Source organism: Balaenoptera ricei, chromosome 14 (assembly GCF_028023285.1).
Source record: "Balaenoptera ricei isolate mBalRic1 chromosome 14, mBalRic1.hap2, whole genome shotgun sequence".
NCBI lineage: Eukaryota > Metazoa > Chordata > Mammalia > Artiodactyla > Balaenopteridae > Balaenoptera > Balaenoptera ricei.
Window position 1 is genome coordinate 27465664 of NC_082652.1, and position 15804 is coordinate 27481467.

Genomic DNA, 15804 nt, shown 5'->3' on the forward strand with positions numbered 1-15804 from the left:
GGGGGCTCCCTCAGGGCCAAACCCACCCTTCTCTATGGAGAATAAAGCACCCAAAGCGGCCCTTTCCTCACCCTGGACGGTCCCAGTCCCGCCCCCTTGGTGGGGCACAGGGCACAGCCAGGACTTGGCTCCCAGGAACTTGCAGGACTTCTCTGAGGATGAGTGCGGGCCAGCTGGTGCCCAGGCAGCCTCCAGGGAGCATGAGGATGGCCCACTGCAGGGTGCACGTGCTCAAAGCACGAGGGGCTCCCATCTGAGCAGACCCCAGGCTGCCTCTCTGAGCACAACCCGACCCCTAAAGAGCCTGTCTGGGAGCCAGCCCACCTCTCTGTGAGGAGCTGGCCCCAAGACTTCCAGGGTCAGGCACCAACACCCTCGGGCCCAGAGGCAGGTGCCCGCCCGCGGTGCGCACGGCGCTCTCGGGTCCAAGGGGAGCCCAGCCCCACTGCTTGTGACACTGTGGCCCAGGTTACTGTTATATGGGGGTCTCGCTGGTGGGGTGACAACGGGGTGAGGCCGGCAACCCAGCAGCACGTGGAAGGCAGGGCCTGGAGCCCCGAGCAGAGGGAGGGAGGGGACATGGAGACGGCCCTGGCCATCTGAGCTGGAAGCCAGGTGCTTGGGAGGTGATGGCTGAGGCCACTGGGAAAGCGCCTCCCAAGAGAGCAGCCTCACATGCAGGACCCGTGCAGCCGTATCACCAGCAAACCACGCAGGTCAGGCCTGGCCAGGGAGGCTGGGGACCTGGGCCCAGAGCCTGGGTGAACCTGGCGGTGGGGGGACCAGGGACCAGCTCTTCATGCAGGAAAACGTGGGGCACAACTGCCAAGGGCTCTGCCCTCCCCAAGGGTGGACCGAAGGGCTGTGAGCTCAGCTCAGAGGCAGGTCCCCAGCCCTGGGGGCACCACCGGAAGCAACACAGGCAGCAGCAAGAAAGGCTGGATACCCCGGCCCTCCGAGGGTCACCACCCAGCAGCCTCCTCCCAGGAGGTCTGCGGTCCTGAGCGCAGGATGCAGGTGCGATGCAGGCACGAGGGTGACCCCAGGGCGCGCAGGCCACAGGGCGGAGAGGCAGCCCTGCTGAGCTGTAGATGCTCTTTAATGAGGATTAAATAGGAACAGGTTGGGGTTCGACAGAAAAGCATGTCAGCAAGGCCCTGGGATGCTCCCCAAGGCCGCGGGGCAGGTCCTGTGCCAGCCCAGCACCTGTCTTCTGGGTCTCCTGGGATGCTCGCTGCTTCGGGCTCAGGCCTGGGCCCCCAGAAAGCCAGAGTCCTCTGCTGGGCAGAGAGCTGCCCTGAGGGCTCCACGAAGCTCCCGCGGGCCCAGCCCAGGACGGACTAGAAGAAGTCCGAGGCTTTGCGCCGGGCGGGGAGCTGCAGCAAGTTGTCCGTGATGCAGGCCGGATCCTGGCTGAGGGGGGTGCGTGTGGCAGAGGCAGGAGCCGGTGTGCTCGTCGGGGTCTGGGGCCCGCCGGCTGGGGTCTTGAGGTGGGTAGAGCGTGCTGGGGACGGTGTGTAGCTGGCACGCAGGGCCCGGTCCGTGTACTTGCTGGCTGTCCTGCTCACGAGGCGTTGCAGGGCTGGAGACATGGCTGGGCTCAGCCCTTTCGGGGTGAGGCTGCAGCGGAAGGAAGGGGTGGGTGAGAGGCAGGATTAGGCCCGACCGGGCTCTCCCCGCAGCAGGGCCTCCCTTGGCCCCACAGGAAGGCTCCCAGGAGATGTGTGATCATTCTGGGTGGGGACCTGGATGGCCTGGCCCAGACAGTGAGCCTGAGCCTGCAGTCGAGGGGTGTGGCTGCCCTCGGCTGAGAGGCTGCAGTGGACCCCAACCCTCTCCGAGGGCAGCGATAACACCGACTCCACGGGGTGGACAGGAGCTCAGTGGGGACAACGGGCCTAAAGGCGCCGCAGGTACGCGGGAGGAGGAGGCCGTGCACGAGGCGGAGAGGGCCCCGCTTCGGCCGGAGGGACGGCCACAGGCCCCGACCCTGAGAGCGCCCACTGCAGGGGCCGGGCCACCCTCACCTGGCTAGGTTCTCCGTCGCCCTCCGCAAGGCCTCCTGCTTCTTGGCCCGGTTCTTGGCGGCAGCCTCGTTGGCCATCTTCAGCCCCAGCCGCTCCCTGCGTCCCGGCTCCAGGATCTAAAAGACAGCAGGCGTGGGGGGGCTGGGCCACTACCCAGCCAGGGAGTCCTTGCCGCGGGGGCACCGGCCTCTTCCCGTGGCCCCTGCGGTCCCAACAGCCCATCGCTGCCCCTGAAAGCCCCCAGCCAGCCTGAGCTGCCCACCCGCCCAAGGCCCACCCAGGTTCTTCATGAAGCCGGCACTGCCCGGTCAGGCACCTGTGACCCCCTTCCAGGAAAAGGGCCTGTTTCAATATGCCTTTGTCTGACTGCCAGGGTGTACCAGCCTCTGCGTTTCCATAGAGAACTTCAAGAAATGTTTTGTGGGCCTGTCTTTCTGTTTGTTTGTTTTAAAGATTTATTTATTTAATTTTATTTTATTTTTGCTTGCGTCAGGTCCTAGTTGCGGCACACGGGATCTTCGTTGAGGGATGTAGGATCTTCATTGTGGCGCACGGGCTTCTCTCTAGTTGTGGCATGCGGGTTTTTCTCTTCTCTAGTTGTGGCGTGCAGGCTGCAGAGTGCGTGGGCTCTGTAGTTTGCAGCACGCGGGCTCTCTCGTTGAGGTGCGTGAGCTCAGTAGTTGTGGTGTGTGGGCTTAGTTGCCCTGCAGCATGTGGGATCCCAGTTCCCCAGCCAGGGATATAACCCGCGCCCCCCGCATTGTAAGGCATACTCTCCACCACTGGACCACCAGGGAAGTCCCTGGGCCTGTCTTTCTATTGGTTTTTTGTTTCCTTTCTCTCTTGCAGGAGTTTCATCTACGTTGGCTGAGTTAACGTACACCGTTCAGATTTCTCTTCAGTTATCTGCTTGTAGTTTTACTTTTGACGTTTTCCGCTGTAACTTCTGATGTTTTCCGCTGTACTCGGGGTTGTCATCTTCCCGTAGCGCGATCCAGCCCCCACTCCCTTCGTGATTTCTCCCTTTGCTGTCGTGTTTAGAAAGCCTTCCTGCCTCAACGTCACATTAAACGTCGACTGGTATGTTATTCTGAGGTTTAACATTTGTTGTTTTAACATTCAACTTTTCCATCTTCCCGGAACTCATCCTGCCGTGTACACTGAGGGCCTGGCTTGTTACCCTAGCTCCACACACTCAGCACGGTGCCCCAAATCCTGCCTGGGCACTGGGACCAGGCTCAGGCCTGACCCACCTGCCAAGGGTGGCTTGCTTCAACGCCTGACGGCACACATCCCCCTGCAAGTTTTTCTCAGCTGTTGCCGCATCCCAGGCTGAGAACCAAGGTGCCTGGGCCCCACACACGCTGTCTGGCCACACGTCACCCTTGCACTGGGGAAGCACCCACCCCTCAGCCACCAGGTTTCTGCCGCACAGGTCTGTGCTTTCTCTCCAAGCCAGGTGCTCCTATGATTGTATGTTTCTGTTGCTACAGTGACTGACACTTTTTCCTTTGCATTCCACACTGGTGTTGCCTGTGTTTAAAGAGACCCGTGACCCTGTCCCCTCCGCAGACCTATGTGAATTCCAAATTCCGTGCCCCATTCTTTGGGGCTTCAAAGCAGATGACGTGACCCTGCAGCCTTCAGCCTCTGTGGCGCCACCCACCTCTGCCACCAGCAACCCCCCCCAGCACCCGACAGTACGTGCAAGGCTCTGGGGACCTCCCCCACTTCCCCCCCAAACCACACCCATCGCTCAGTTTCCCCACAAACTGTGTGCAGACCAGGGACCTGCCTTCCCAATGTTGCTCTGGGGCCCCACCTGCCTGTCTGTTCGCTGGCACCTTCCCGGGCCACCCCATCCCTACAAACCACCTGCCATCCGGCCCCCTCACCTGCCTGCCTAGCCCACAAACCGCCTTCCTCCTGGGCTCCAGGCCTTGTGAACCTCAACTCTGACTGCTCCTATGACACCGGGCTGGGGGCGCCTGACCTGGTTCTCCCGTAACCAGAGGCCTCTCTCTGCAAGGACACAGCCCTCCTGAGGACACAGCCGCATCCCACAGACACTAGGGTTCTGGGACCCTTCCCGCCCTCAGGCTGCAGCACAGCAGGAGTTCCTGGCCCACCTGAGACCACCCCTCATCTCTGAACAGCCCCATCCTCTGGGCCTGCAGGCTCGGAGCGGCCCCGGCAGCTCCCTGCCTTGGTGCTTCGAGCCCCCCCACCCCAGTCTCTCCCCCAACCCACCCACCCGCCCATGCCTGTCCTCAGTGCCTGGTCCTACGTGGAAGTGCAGGGCCTGCCCAGGTGTGCAGCCCATCCGCTGTGCACGGAGCTATGGGTGCTCAGGAGGCCCTGAGTCCACCCGTGCTGCTCCCACCATGACCCACCTTGAAGGCTGGCCCTGGCGTCCTATCCACGTAGGGCGTTTCAGATCCTTCGACTCTCAAGGGCGTGTTCTCAACCTCCCCCCAGGTCATCAGTGGGGACTCGTTCACACCTGCGGATGGAGAACCCACAGCCAGCTCAGGCCTGGGACCCGGATGGGGGTCGCAGCTCACAAGCACCAAGGCCAGCAGCTGCCCTCTCTCTTTCCTGGGACCAGAACCCAGCACTTCTGACTTCTCGGAGGGAAACATCAAGGCCAGCCCATGCCCCTGCACCGTGGGGCTTAGCCTGGGGTAGGGGGCTTCGCAGAGAAGCTGGGCTGGGTGAGTTAGACCCCCATCCTAGCACAGGGCCAGGGGGCCCCTGGAGGACAGTCACAGGACCCCGCTGCAGGGAGGAGATCCGGGGCCTTCCAGGGCTCCCAAACCTCCCAGGATCCTGGGCAAATCGTGGTGCCTCCACAGGCCCTTGCCATGGCGCAGCCACCGGTGTCCCTGGGCGCAGAGAGAGACCAGCGTGTGCCCAGGAGGCCACCCCGAGTCTCGTGCGCCTGCTGTGATCTCTGGGCTTAGGTTTGTGAGCACCGCACACCTGCTAACATGAGACCCAGAACTAGGAAAAACTACCCAAGACTGACAGGGACACCCAGCCCAGGCCAGTGGCACAAGGCAGGTGGCCTGAGGGAAGCGCACGTGGCCCTGTAGGACCCCTCAGGCCCGTCCTGCCCACCTGCACGGGCCAGGCACGGCCCCAGGAGGCCCAGGTGCACCCAGTCTCCTGCAGACTGAGCTTGGCTTCCATGCGCAGGATGCCTGCCCAGGGGCTTCCCTGGTGGTGCAATGGTTAAGAATCCGTTTGCCAACGCAGGGGGACATGGGTTCAAGCCCTGGTCTGGGAAGATCCCACATGCCGTGGGGCAACTAAGCCTGTGCGCTACAACTACTAAGCCTGCGCTCTAGAGCCCGTGAGCCACAACTACTGAAGCCCATGTGCCACTACTACTGAAGCCTGCGCACCGCAACTACTGAGCCTGCACTCTAGAGCCCGCGAGCCACAACTACTGAAGCCCGTGTACCACGACTACTGAAGCCTGCGCGCCTAGAGCCCACGCTCCCCAACAAGAGAAGCTACCCCAATAAGAAGCCTGTGCACAGCAATTAAGAGTAGCCCCCGCTCTCAGCAACTAGAAAAAACCTGCATGCAGCAGCTAAGACCCAATGCAGCCAAAAATTAAATAAATGGATAAATAAATAAATAAATAAAATTTTAAAAAAGGACGTCTGTCCAGCACCCACTGGACTCACCGGCCTCCCCCCAGAGCCCCTCCGCCTGCTCACCAGGCCAGTCTGTCCCGCTGAGCTCAGGGTGAGCCACAGGAACCACCCAGCTAGACCAGCTGGCCCCACACGTCCCAGGTCGGGCCTGCCTGAGAGCCCAGCCACCCACAGCCCTGTTCGGCCCTGGCACAGATGGGACCCTGGGCCCGAGTCACATGAGGCACAGTGCAGACCCAGGGGAGCGCCAGGAGTGCCAGGCCAGCCGGGCAGCCCACCTCCCCCCAGGCCGTCCCACCAGCGGGTGTGTTTCTCACCAGGGGCAGGAGAAGGCGTGGCAATGAATCCAAATCCGCCCACGCGAGGGGACTCCTGGGGGATAAGCTCCTTGCCATCCGGGCCCACCTTGCCCTGTTTGTGCTGGACCGAGAGAAGAGGTGGTGTCAGGGGCCCAGGCCATCCCCACTGGCTGAACAGAGGCTGCCCACCCCCCCTTCCTGGGTGCAGACCCAGGGGAAGCGGAGAGGACCCTGGCCCTTGCGAGGACCTTGAGGACCTGTCAGAGCGGCAACCAAGTGAGGAAGCACCTCCGCCTTCCACGCCGGGCCACACCTGACATGCGTTACCTTCAGGGGCCACTGACTTCAGGGCCCTGCGGGGGGCTATGCTAACCGGGGCAACTGTGCTCTGATGGCTCCCACAAGGCACCTGTAAAAGTCTCCAAAACAGTCCCCCCACCTCCCACCTCCTCAATGCCATGACCGCCGGAGTCACCGCCCTGCAGTAAATCTGAGGTCAGGAACTTCTGCTGTCTGCCACACCGAGCCCAGCCCACCCCACGGGAACTGGCACAGACCTGACCCACAGAACGTGTCTGATCGAAGCCCCCACGAATGGAGAAGAGACTCAGACCCCGCCACATAGGGACCCAGACACACCCGCACCGCCGAGCCCTGCTGAGACCAAGGACAGTCCTAACGTATGGGGGTGGCCAGGACCAGAAAGGCAGGGATGCCCACGCCACCCCGCTGGCCCGGCCCCTCACCTGGGCGTTGAGGGCAGCGGCCTGCTGCAGCTGGGACCTGCTGAGGGCCTGGCTAAAGGGGTCCCTGAGGAAGCGGGTGTTCTTATGCACCACCTGCCGTGGCTTCTTGAAGAGCTGCTCTTCGTCGGGGACGCCTGGCAGCGGGAGCAGAATCGCCTCAGCGTCAGGGTGGGCAGGCCCCCCGTCCCTCGCTCAGGGCCTGAGGGAGAGGAGCTGGTTCCCCACGGAGCACAGCCTGAATGCAGCCGGGGGAGCCACACGACCGCACAGACTCCGCAGGCGAACCTGCCTGCCCTGAAATGGACCGGGACCCCCAAAGTCCCAGAGTACAGGGGGCACAGACACACACTCCCAAAAGCCAATCCAAACCTTCGGCCCCAGCCTGCGCCCCCGCCCGGCCCGCCGCTCACCCTCTGGGTAGTACATGAGGGAGTTCTTGGCCTTGTACTTCCAGGTCTCCACACCAGCCTGGCCACTCTCCACGGCTTGGCACTCTGCCGACGGGAGCGCGAGATTATCCTTCTGCCTCTGCGTCATGGTGGGAGTGAGCGTCAGGGAGGACCCCCGGCCCTGGGCCCTGGCCCAGGGACCCCCAACCCGAGTGGGTACCGCTGACCCTGCACCAGGGCACCTTCTCAAACTCCTCCTCGGCCTGGTAGAGCCATGAGTGGCGCGCCCGGCTCTTCTCCTTGGCCACCTCCATGATCTCCTGGAAGGAGGCGTTGTCCTCGCTCGTGTACCGGCTCAGGAAGACGTCCAGGCTGGGCAGGGGTTCCCTTTCCTCCTCCTCTGTGGCCTCTCCTGCGCAGGGGTGCGGGCAGGTGACACGAAACCATCATGCAGTCACTCGGTCCCAGAAACCCTCTCTCTGGCCGTTGGTCTGTCTGTGGGAACCCACACTGCCAGACAACACCCCCTTGGGGGCAATCAACTCCCCCAGCTGCCCAGGGAGCCCCCAGGGGCCCTTCCCATCTGCTGGATACCAGTGAAGAGTGCACTCTGACTCAGGCCGGGAGGGGGCGTCGGGCGTTAGAGCAGCATGATCACAGGGGGTCCTCCCACACCAAAACAGTGCCTGTTCTGTAGGCCGTGCCTCCAAAACCCTGGGCTGTCCCCCTGCCCCTTATCCTGACTCCCTCTCTTCTTGGTACCTGTGCTACAGGGGGGTGACTGTCACCTAAGCCTCGTGACCCGCTAGCGGACCTGATGGCAAGGACCCTGTATTATCTAGCGGTGGGCGGGGGGGCACCTAACAGGCACTGGGCCACACCCCGGGCCGCCCTGGCCGCTGCCAGTGAAAGGGCAGCCCGCTGAGGCGGTGCAGCACTGCATACAGCAGTGCAGATGCGGTGGGGACGACGGGGGAGGGCCTCTACTCCACCCCCTACCACCTGCCAGGCAGCGTGCAAAGCACTGTGCCTAAAAGGTCAAGACGAGTGTCAGAAAGGTGGGCACTCAGACCCCGTCCCTCCACCAAAAGCTCTGGGACCTGCAGAGGTTACTGCCCTCCTGAGCCTCCGTCCCCTTGCCTGCAACCGTGAACTACGTGGTGCCTACGCTCAGGTTACTCAGGGGATTCCTGCATTTACCGAAAAGTAAGGGGGATTCAAAGGAAAGGAATCTGCCAACAGCCTGTGATTCTCGAGCCACATCGCAACGGAGAACCACGCTCTGAGGACACACAGGACGCGCTGTGACTGGCAGGAGGCTGGGTTCTGGAGCAGAAAACGTCACACATGTGCTCGCACAGGGCACCACTGCCAGCGGAGCACACTGTAGACGCGACGCTGGTAGAGAGCAGCTCATGGCCATCTACACACACACATGTCCACCCCGGATGAAGCACCGACTGCGAGGAGGCCCACGGCACACTGTTCACAGGGCCCAAGACGCTCCTTCTGGGGAAGGCTCCCCGGAAAAGTCAGGATGAATCTTTACACTCCAGTAAGCGTGTTGGAGACCCGGAGGCCCAGGCACACCCTAGGTGCAGGGCATGCAGACGGGAGCAAAAGGACCTGCTCTTGTGGAGGGAGAAACGGTAAACAAACAGAAACGCCTTTTAAACTGGCGTGTCCTCCGGCAAGAAAACAGAGCCAGGTGGCAAATCACAGAGCACAGGGTGAGTGACTGCGCTGGGAGGTCAGGGAAGGTTCCCTGACAGGCAGCATCTGAGCAGAGACCTGAAGGAAGAGAAGGAGCAGCCATGCAGTCACCCACAGGGGGCGACCAGCTCAGGAGAAGCAAGTGCAGAGGCCCTAAGGCATCTGAAGGAGGCAGCGAGGGAAGGAGCCCCCGCCCCAGGCTCATGACACCCCCCGGACAGAGGTTGGTAGAGTGAGCAGGCCAGCAAGAGGGGGGGCGAGATTCCCATGCCACAGAGGAGGGCCGGAGGCTCAGATGACCCCCATGTTTGGGAGCTGGACCCAGATCTTCTGCCTCCTAGACCCCGTGGGTTGCCCTTTAAGGAGAGACCCTCAGGGACAAGAAGGAGCCTTCCCCTGAACACCCCAGGGCCCCACAGACGAGGTCCCCAGGCAAACCCAACAGTGTGAGGGAAATGGGGTGCTCACTCACCATCGCCGTCCTCCAGGCTGTGGCCCCGGCCCCGGGCCTTACTGCCCACCACCCCGGTGCCCGTGTGCACCTCAGGGGTTTCAAATGTGGCTGGAGTCACATCTGGGAGAAGAGAGGGGATGGAGATTGGAGGGAGCCTGAAGCAACAGTTCAGCGGGAGTCCCCTCCCGCCCCCCCACAGGACTCCTCTTACAGGGCGGAGGGGGCTCTCGGGACATCTTGCCCAGGGCAGAGCCAAACTTGATGGCGATCTGGCGCATCCGTTCCAGGTCTCCATTCTCCTCGGCCTCCAGGTACTCCTTCTGTGCCTGCAGCTTCTCCACATCAGGAAAGAAGTCCCTCTGGATGACCGTCTGGAGGCCCTAAAGGCGCGATCAGAACACAAGTCAGAGCTCCCGTCTGCCTCTCCCCTGCCACTCAGCCCACAGGGTACGTGTGAGGTCCCCAACCTCTGTCCAGACCAAGAACCCCCAGAACTTGGGGGAACGTAGTGCTGTAATTTTTTTTGGCCATGCTGTGCTGCTTGTGGGATGTGGGACCTTAGTTACTCTACCAGGGATTGAACCCAGGCCCTTGGCGGTGAGAGCGTGGAATCCTAACCACTGGACCTCCAGGGAACTCCCATTGGGTGCACTTTCAAAGCCTTCTCTCTCCCTCACTAACTGGTCACTTTCATCCTCCTTTGCTGGCTCCACCTCCACACCAGCTGGACCAATGTGCGTATTGCCACCTTCATTCCACCCATGATCTCCTATTTCCAGTCTGAATCCTTCACCGGGATGCCTTCAGCCAGTCACCCCACCACCAGCACTGGTGGAGATTCCCAGCTCCGCACCTCCAGCCAGACTTGCCCCTGAGCTGCACGTCTGCACACCCAGCTGCCCACTAACGTCACCTGCCTGCACATCCCAGCAGCTTCCCGAACTTAACCAACTTTCTCCCAGCCCCGTGCCAGCTCCTCCTACTTCAAGGGCGGTGGGATGCTCACCCGCTCAATGATGCTGCCACAGTGGCAGCCCGTTTCCAAGACCCCCAGCCTTAACACTTGCCATTATCGCTCTCCAAGAAACCCTCTTTATCGCCATCCTCCCAAATTCCTACTGACCCTTTAATAGAACCTTGTTTCCCTGACACCCGCCCCTTCTGCTCCCTGACAGCAGGGACACCTCGCTCCACACTGTGCTTGTTTGTCCCCCCGACTGTCCACATCCCGAGGGCAGAGACTCGGGCTGCTCCACCTTCGCGAGCGGACAAGAGCGTCGTTACCCAGGAAGCGACCTGGGGATAGCGCGGGGCCGGGGAGCGCGGGTCAGGGAAGGGGCCTGGAAATCGCTGGCGTCCACGCCGAGTCCTACCTCGATGTACTCCTCCTCGTCCAGGACCCGCTGTCTGCTCGTCGGAGCCCCGGCCTCTCCGGCGGCGCGCTTCCTCCGGGGCCCGGACGCCGCGGGCACCAGCACGGCCCGGACCGGAGCGCCGGGCGTCTCCATCGCTATCCCAGTACCGCCCCAGTGGCGCAGGCGCGGCGCAGGCCGGGGGTGGTGCGGGGCGCTCCAGCTGCGCAAGCGCCTGAAACAGCCCTACCAATGGGGTAGCCGCGCGTTTCGAAGGCCGGCCCGCGCTCCGTGCTGACGTCACCATGAGCCCTGAGCTTTATGGGAGTTGTAGTCTTCGTCCCGCCCCGCTCTGGTCTTTAGTATCTGGGCTGTGGGAGCCACGGGGCGCTGCGGTAGGGGCTAGGGGCGTGTTGCTCCCGCTAGTAGTGAAAAATTACAGCACTACGGAATTGGAAGGCCTTGGACTTCTAATTTCTCGCAAATAATCAATATACGCTTCTATGTTATTTAAAAAAATACGCTTCCGGAATTTTGGTTATGTATGAGTTTCAAACTTTTTATTCAAAGTTTATGCAAGAAAAGAAATGTCTGGTGCCTAAGTGCCAGAGTTGGCTTCCCAGAAGGCTAATCCTCATTGAAATGGACAAGAAAATTGTCTAAGCATTTCTCAGGGAAGATCATTTCTTCCCAAAAGGTTGTAAATTATGTCAAACAATTTCTGCCCCAGAACGATTCAGTACAATTCAGTGGGGACTCCGTGGTATAATTCCTCCCCTTGTGGAGCTGAGAGTTGAATGCAGAAGACAGACACTAATCAGATCGTCCCACAAACAAGCATAACACAGCAGCGGGCAGGTGCAAAAAAAAAGAATCCTACCTAGGGGGCATCCTACCCAAGTGGCATCTTACCTAGGGGGCATCCTACCTAGGGGGCATCCTACCTAGGGGGCATCCTACCCAGCAGACCTCCTACCTAGGTGGTAGCCTACCTAGGGGACAGCCTACCTAGGGGGCAGTCAGGGAAAGTTCCCCAGGAAGGAAGTGGTTGCAGATCCAAAGGATGAACAGGCATTGACCAGGTGGCAGGGGAGAGCATGTGCAAAGTTCCAGTGGGAGGAGACCTTTGGATACACAAAGTGCAAGGAGCAGTGGGGTGGGAGCTGACGCCAGAGGGGCAGGGCCAGGCTGCACGGGGCTCGTGGGTCATGGGTCATGGGTCACAGCGAGGAGTTTTGTCTTTGTTCTGGGAGCAGTGGGAGCCCTGGGAGTGCTGTAGGCAAGGGAGAGGCATGTTCAGAGTTGCACCCTGACTTTTATGGAGAATGAATCACAAACGAACTAGAGTAGGTACAGGTGGACCAGTTGGAGGCAGCTGCAACGGTCAAGGTGAGAGATGGCAGCGATTTTCATCAGGCTGGTGCAGTCGAAGCTGGGGAGAAGGCAGATTCTGGGATTGTTTGGGGAGGTAAAATCGACTTGCCGTTGGCCTGGGTTTGGTGGGTGAGGGAGAAGAGGGGTCAGGGCGCCTGCCCCTAGCTCTCTGGCTCACGTGCCGGGGAGGCACAGGGAAACATCCTGCCATGGACAAGGTGACCTAGAGGAGCCCTGGGCTTCCAGGTGGAGTCATCAAAGGGACAGCTGGACATAACTGCCTAGCACAGGGGAGAGGCCTGGGCTGGGATGTAAATGTGAGACGGAGATGGGACTCAAGCCTGAGGGTGGATGAGATAAACCAGGGTGAGAATGGATATGAGAGGGGAGAGTCTGGGCTTGGCCCAAGGACACCTGTGTTACAGGCAGCTGCGGGGCGAGCCTGCCCAAGATAGCTGGAGAGGAGGGAAAAGCCAGGAGGGCAGCATAACTACTGGTCCCTTGAAAGCAGAGCACTGATCACGGGTGCCCCACACCACGACATAAAGCCACTCAGCCAACGAGGGCGAACTTTCTGGGACCAGGGGGATGAGGGTGTCCCAGCCGTGGGGAAGCTCCACAGGCAGGCTGTGCCATCTCCAGGGATACGGCCAGGATTCAGGAAAACGGGCTCTGTGACAGCAGGAAGTGTGCATCCTGGAGGGTGAGCGAGAGCTGCTGTCCTGCCCAGGGACCCCTCGCACTCTGTGTTCTCTGAGCTGACCTGCCTCAGAGAGTTCTGCCCAGGAGCTGCCCTGGCTTCTGCACCTTTTGTGGAGGAACTGTGTCTTGTGCCAGATACCCACCTGCATCCCTCCAGGACCTGTGAGGAGGCAGAACAAAGTCCCCACGCCAGGTGAGGGGGGTGTTACGTGCCTCGCGCCCACCATACAGGCCAACTTGGGGAACTGAGGCCTTGTTTTCATGCTGTCCTTCTTGCTGGGGCCAGGATGATGGAGGGGACAGCATTTTCCAAGGCAGTGGAGGGGGGGATTCTCCCAACTGAACCTGGTCCCGCCCCACAGGGTGGCAGAGATTGGCTGCTGTGAGGGAGGCAGACACTCCTGCATGGAAACCGCAGAGCGAGGAAACCAAGGACCCCCACCCAAGAAGCAGCTCCTAGAGGCCAGTGCAGGGTGCCGGGCCACGATCTGTGGGGCAGTCTGCTCTGCTGGGCCCACCCTGGCACAGGGACGGAGGACTCACCGGGCTGTGACAATCCGGCCCCCCACTCCCTGGGAAGGAGAGGAGGGGCAGGTCCCGGCTGGGTGTGGAGTGGAGCCACAGAGGACTTCAAGTCTGGACTGCTTTCTCAGAGCTTGTAGTAGCTTGTTTATTTCTCAGTAGCCACACAAGACTCACAAGATTGAGCAGCGGGAACGGGACTTCTGGAGATGACCTCACCCAGCCTTCTTATTCAGCGGGTCAGGACGCCCAGGCCCCTGGCACCAGCCCCAGGACGCAGAGACCCCACCCGCCCAGCCTCTGGAGGGTTCTAGGCCAGTCAAGGGGGCTGCATCCCTGCTGAGATGACTGAGGCCAGCAGGAAGTGGGTGGGGAGGAGGACGCTGGGTGTCACAGTTGACAAGGGGTGGCTCCTGTCCTGGGGTGGCTTGGTGCCTCCTGGGGTGTGGTGGGGGGTTGAGGAAGTTGATCTGCTCTGTGCCCCGCATCCCACCCCCGAGTCTCCCCGGCCCTCCTGCCCACTCGCCCTTGGAAGGGAAGGTGCATCGAGCACGGAGCATCGGTGCGCTCTCCTTCCGCGGGGCGGGTGGCGCGGGGACACACGCAGAGGGGCTCCCGCGTTGAGCTCCAGGACGCAGGCAACTGGGCAGACACCAGGTTAGAGGCTGGCGTCCTCTCCCAACTCCTATTAGGGTAGGTCTGTCCTCTCCCTGAGCCGGCCCCAGAGGGTGCCACCGAGCCCAGGAGTAACTCTGCAGCCGTCAGCAGCTCTCCTTCGGGGGCTTCTTGGCTCCCGGCAGGAGCCTCGCGGACGCCGATGCGCGCTTCTGGTGTCGCCACTTGGCCCGGCGGTTCTTGAACCAGACCTGAGGAGGAGGAGGGGCGCTCAGGCAGGCCCAGCCCCGGACCCGCGTCCCGCGCGGTTCCCAAGTGGACCGGCCGGGGCTTCGGGACGGACGTGGGCTGCGGGGCCGGCCCCGCGCAGCGGCTGCGCCACCGTCCCTCATCCACTGCCGATGGAGACCGGGGCTCGGGCCGCGGGACCGGGACCCCTTTCCCACCGGGAGCGTTCTCCCCGCCCGCCCCTTCCCACCGCCGCCTCCGTCCGGCGGCGCCCGGGACGCCCCTTCAACAGCTTCGCGCTCTTCCGAGTTCCCCAAATTCCGGAACAGAAACGCGCGCCTCATTTGTCATGGGCGGGGGGTGGGGGGTTAAAACTAAGGAAAAGAAAACGAGCCCGACATCTGCTCCAGCCCGCGCCCTTCCTCCCGCGCCATCCCCAGGCGCCGCTGCCCGGGACCCACCCGGCGCCCCTGCTTTCCCGGGGCCTGTGCGCCTCCGCCCGCCACGCGGGACCGGCTCTTCCAAGGCTGCAGGCACCCACCTCCACGCGCTCCTCGCGCAAGCGAATGCGGCCAGCCAGGCGCTCGCGCGTGCCCACGTCGGGGTACTGGTTTTGCACGAAGAGCGCTTCCAGCGCCTGCAGCTGCTCCTCGCTGAAGATGGTGCGGTGGCGCCGCGTGCGCCGCTGTGGGCCAGGGCCGCCCGCGTCGGGGGGCGCCCCGGAGCCCCCGGTGGGTGCGGCCAAGGGCAAGGGCGCCGCGGGCCCCAGCCTCAGCGGCCACGGCAGCCGCGCGCCTGCGGGACGAGGGCGCGGTGAGGCGCGGGCTGGGGGCCGGGCTCCGCTCCCCCCCGCGCCGCCCCGGGTCCCCCAGCTCCCGCGCCCCGCGCCCACTCACCCAGGCCGGCGGCCGGCTCCGGGGACCCGCGGGGCGCCGCGCGGGGGCCGCAGCAGCAGCAGCAGGCGCAGGGCACGGCCTCGGGCGCCCCAGGCTGCCCCGGCTCCGCGGGGCTCTGGCGGCCGGCGGGCGGCGGCGGGCGGGCGGCCCGGGCCGGGGGGCTGCTCTCGGGCAGGCCGGAGAGGATATGTTCGATGGAGAAGGGGCAGGGCCGCCCGGGACCCCTGCGGCCCGCCGCGCCCCGCGCCGCCGCCATTCCTCCCGCCCGCCGCCGCCGCCGCCGCCGCCGCCGCCGCGGGAATATATCCGTCGGGGGGGCGCGCCGTAATCCCCGAGCCGGGCGCCGCATCCACGCGGGTTAATCCCGCCGCGCGGCCAGGAGCGTGCTAATCCCCGGCGGCGGCGGAGGCGGGCGGGAGCGGTCGCAGGAAGCCCTGCGCCGCGAGTCCATGCCCCCGACTCGCAGGGCTGGCAGACGTGCGCAGGGTCGCCTCCACTGCCCGCCGGCCCGCCTCCACTGCCCGCCGCCCCTGGTCCAACACTGCGGCGGGGGCAAGGCCTCGAGGACGCCCGGACCACGGCAGACCCTGGGCGCGGGGCCGCCTCCTGGCCCAACTCCTGGGTGCCCCGGTCCTGTAGCCACCGCGGCCAGGTCTGGTTCCTTGTCCCCTTCGGGGACCTACCAGGCGGAGGAGCAAGTCTGGAGAACCGCCCTCACCCCAGACTGCACAGTCTTCTGGCCCCCAAACTCCTGAGCTTCAACCTCAAATGGGGCCCAATACCCTCGGCAACCCCGCGGTCCCACCGCACTTCGGCCCAAAT

At 63.1% G+C, this 15804-nt stretch overlaps 2 protein-coding genes across 3 annotated transcripts; both read right to left on the reverse strand.

The window, feature by feature from the left end:
* Nucleotides 1-1078: 1078 nt before the first annotated feature.
* Nucleotides 1079-10826, reverse strand: ESS2 (ess-2 splicing factor homolog). 2 transcript variants are annotated; one of them, XM_059894818.1, is made up of 11 exons: nucleotides 10667-10826; nucleotides 9505-9673; nucleotides 9312-9413; nucleotides 8327-8452; nucleotides 7369-7538; nucleotides 7148-7265; nucleotides 6738-6871; nucleotides 6010-6112; nucleotides 4421-4530; nucleotides 2028-2143; nucleotides 1079-1620 (listed from the first exon to the last, which is right to left on the reverse strand). In XM_059894818.1, the coding sequence occupies exons 1-11, from the start codon at nucleotides 10799-10801 to the stop codon at nucleotides 1341-1343; spliced, it is 1563 nt and encodes a 520-aa protein (XP_059750801.1). In that variant the 5' UTR covers nucleotides 10802-10826; the 3' UTR covers nucleotides 1079-1340. The 2 variants fall into 2 exon arrangements, with proteins under 2 accessions (XP_059750801.1, XP_059750802.1); XM_059894819.1 differs by lacking the exon at nucleotides 8327-8452.
* Nucleotides 10827-14004: 3178 nt separating this feature from the next.
* On the reverse strand, nucleotides 14005-15331 carry GSC2 (goosecoid homeobox 2). Its single transcript, XM_059895259.1, has 3 exons — nucleotides 14983-15331; nucleotides 14628-14881; nucleotides 14005-14109 (listed from the first exon to the last, which is right to left on the reverse strand). The coding sequence occupies exons 1-3, from the start codon at nucleotides 15329-15331 to the stop codon at nucleotides 14005-14007; spliced, it is 708 nt and encodes a 235-aa protein (XP_059751242.1).
* Between the last annotated feature and the right edge of the window lie 473 nt (nucleotides 15332-15804).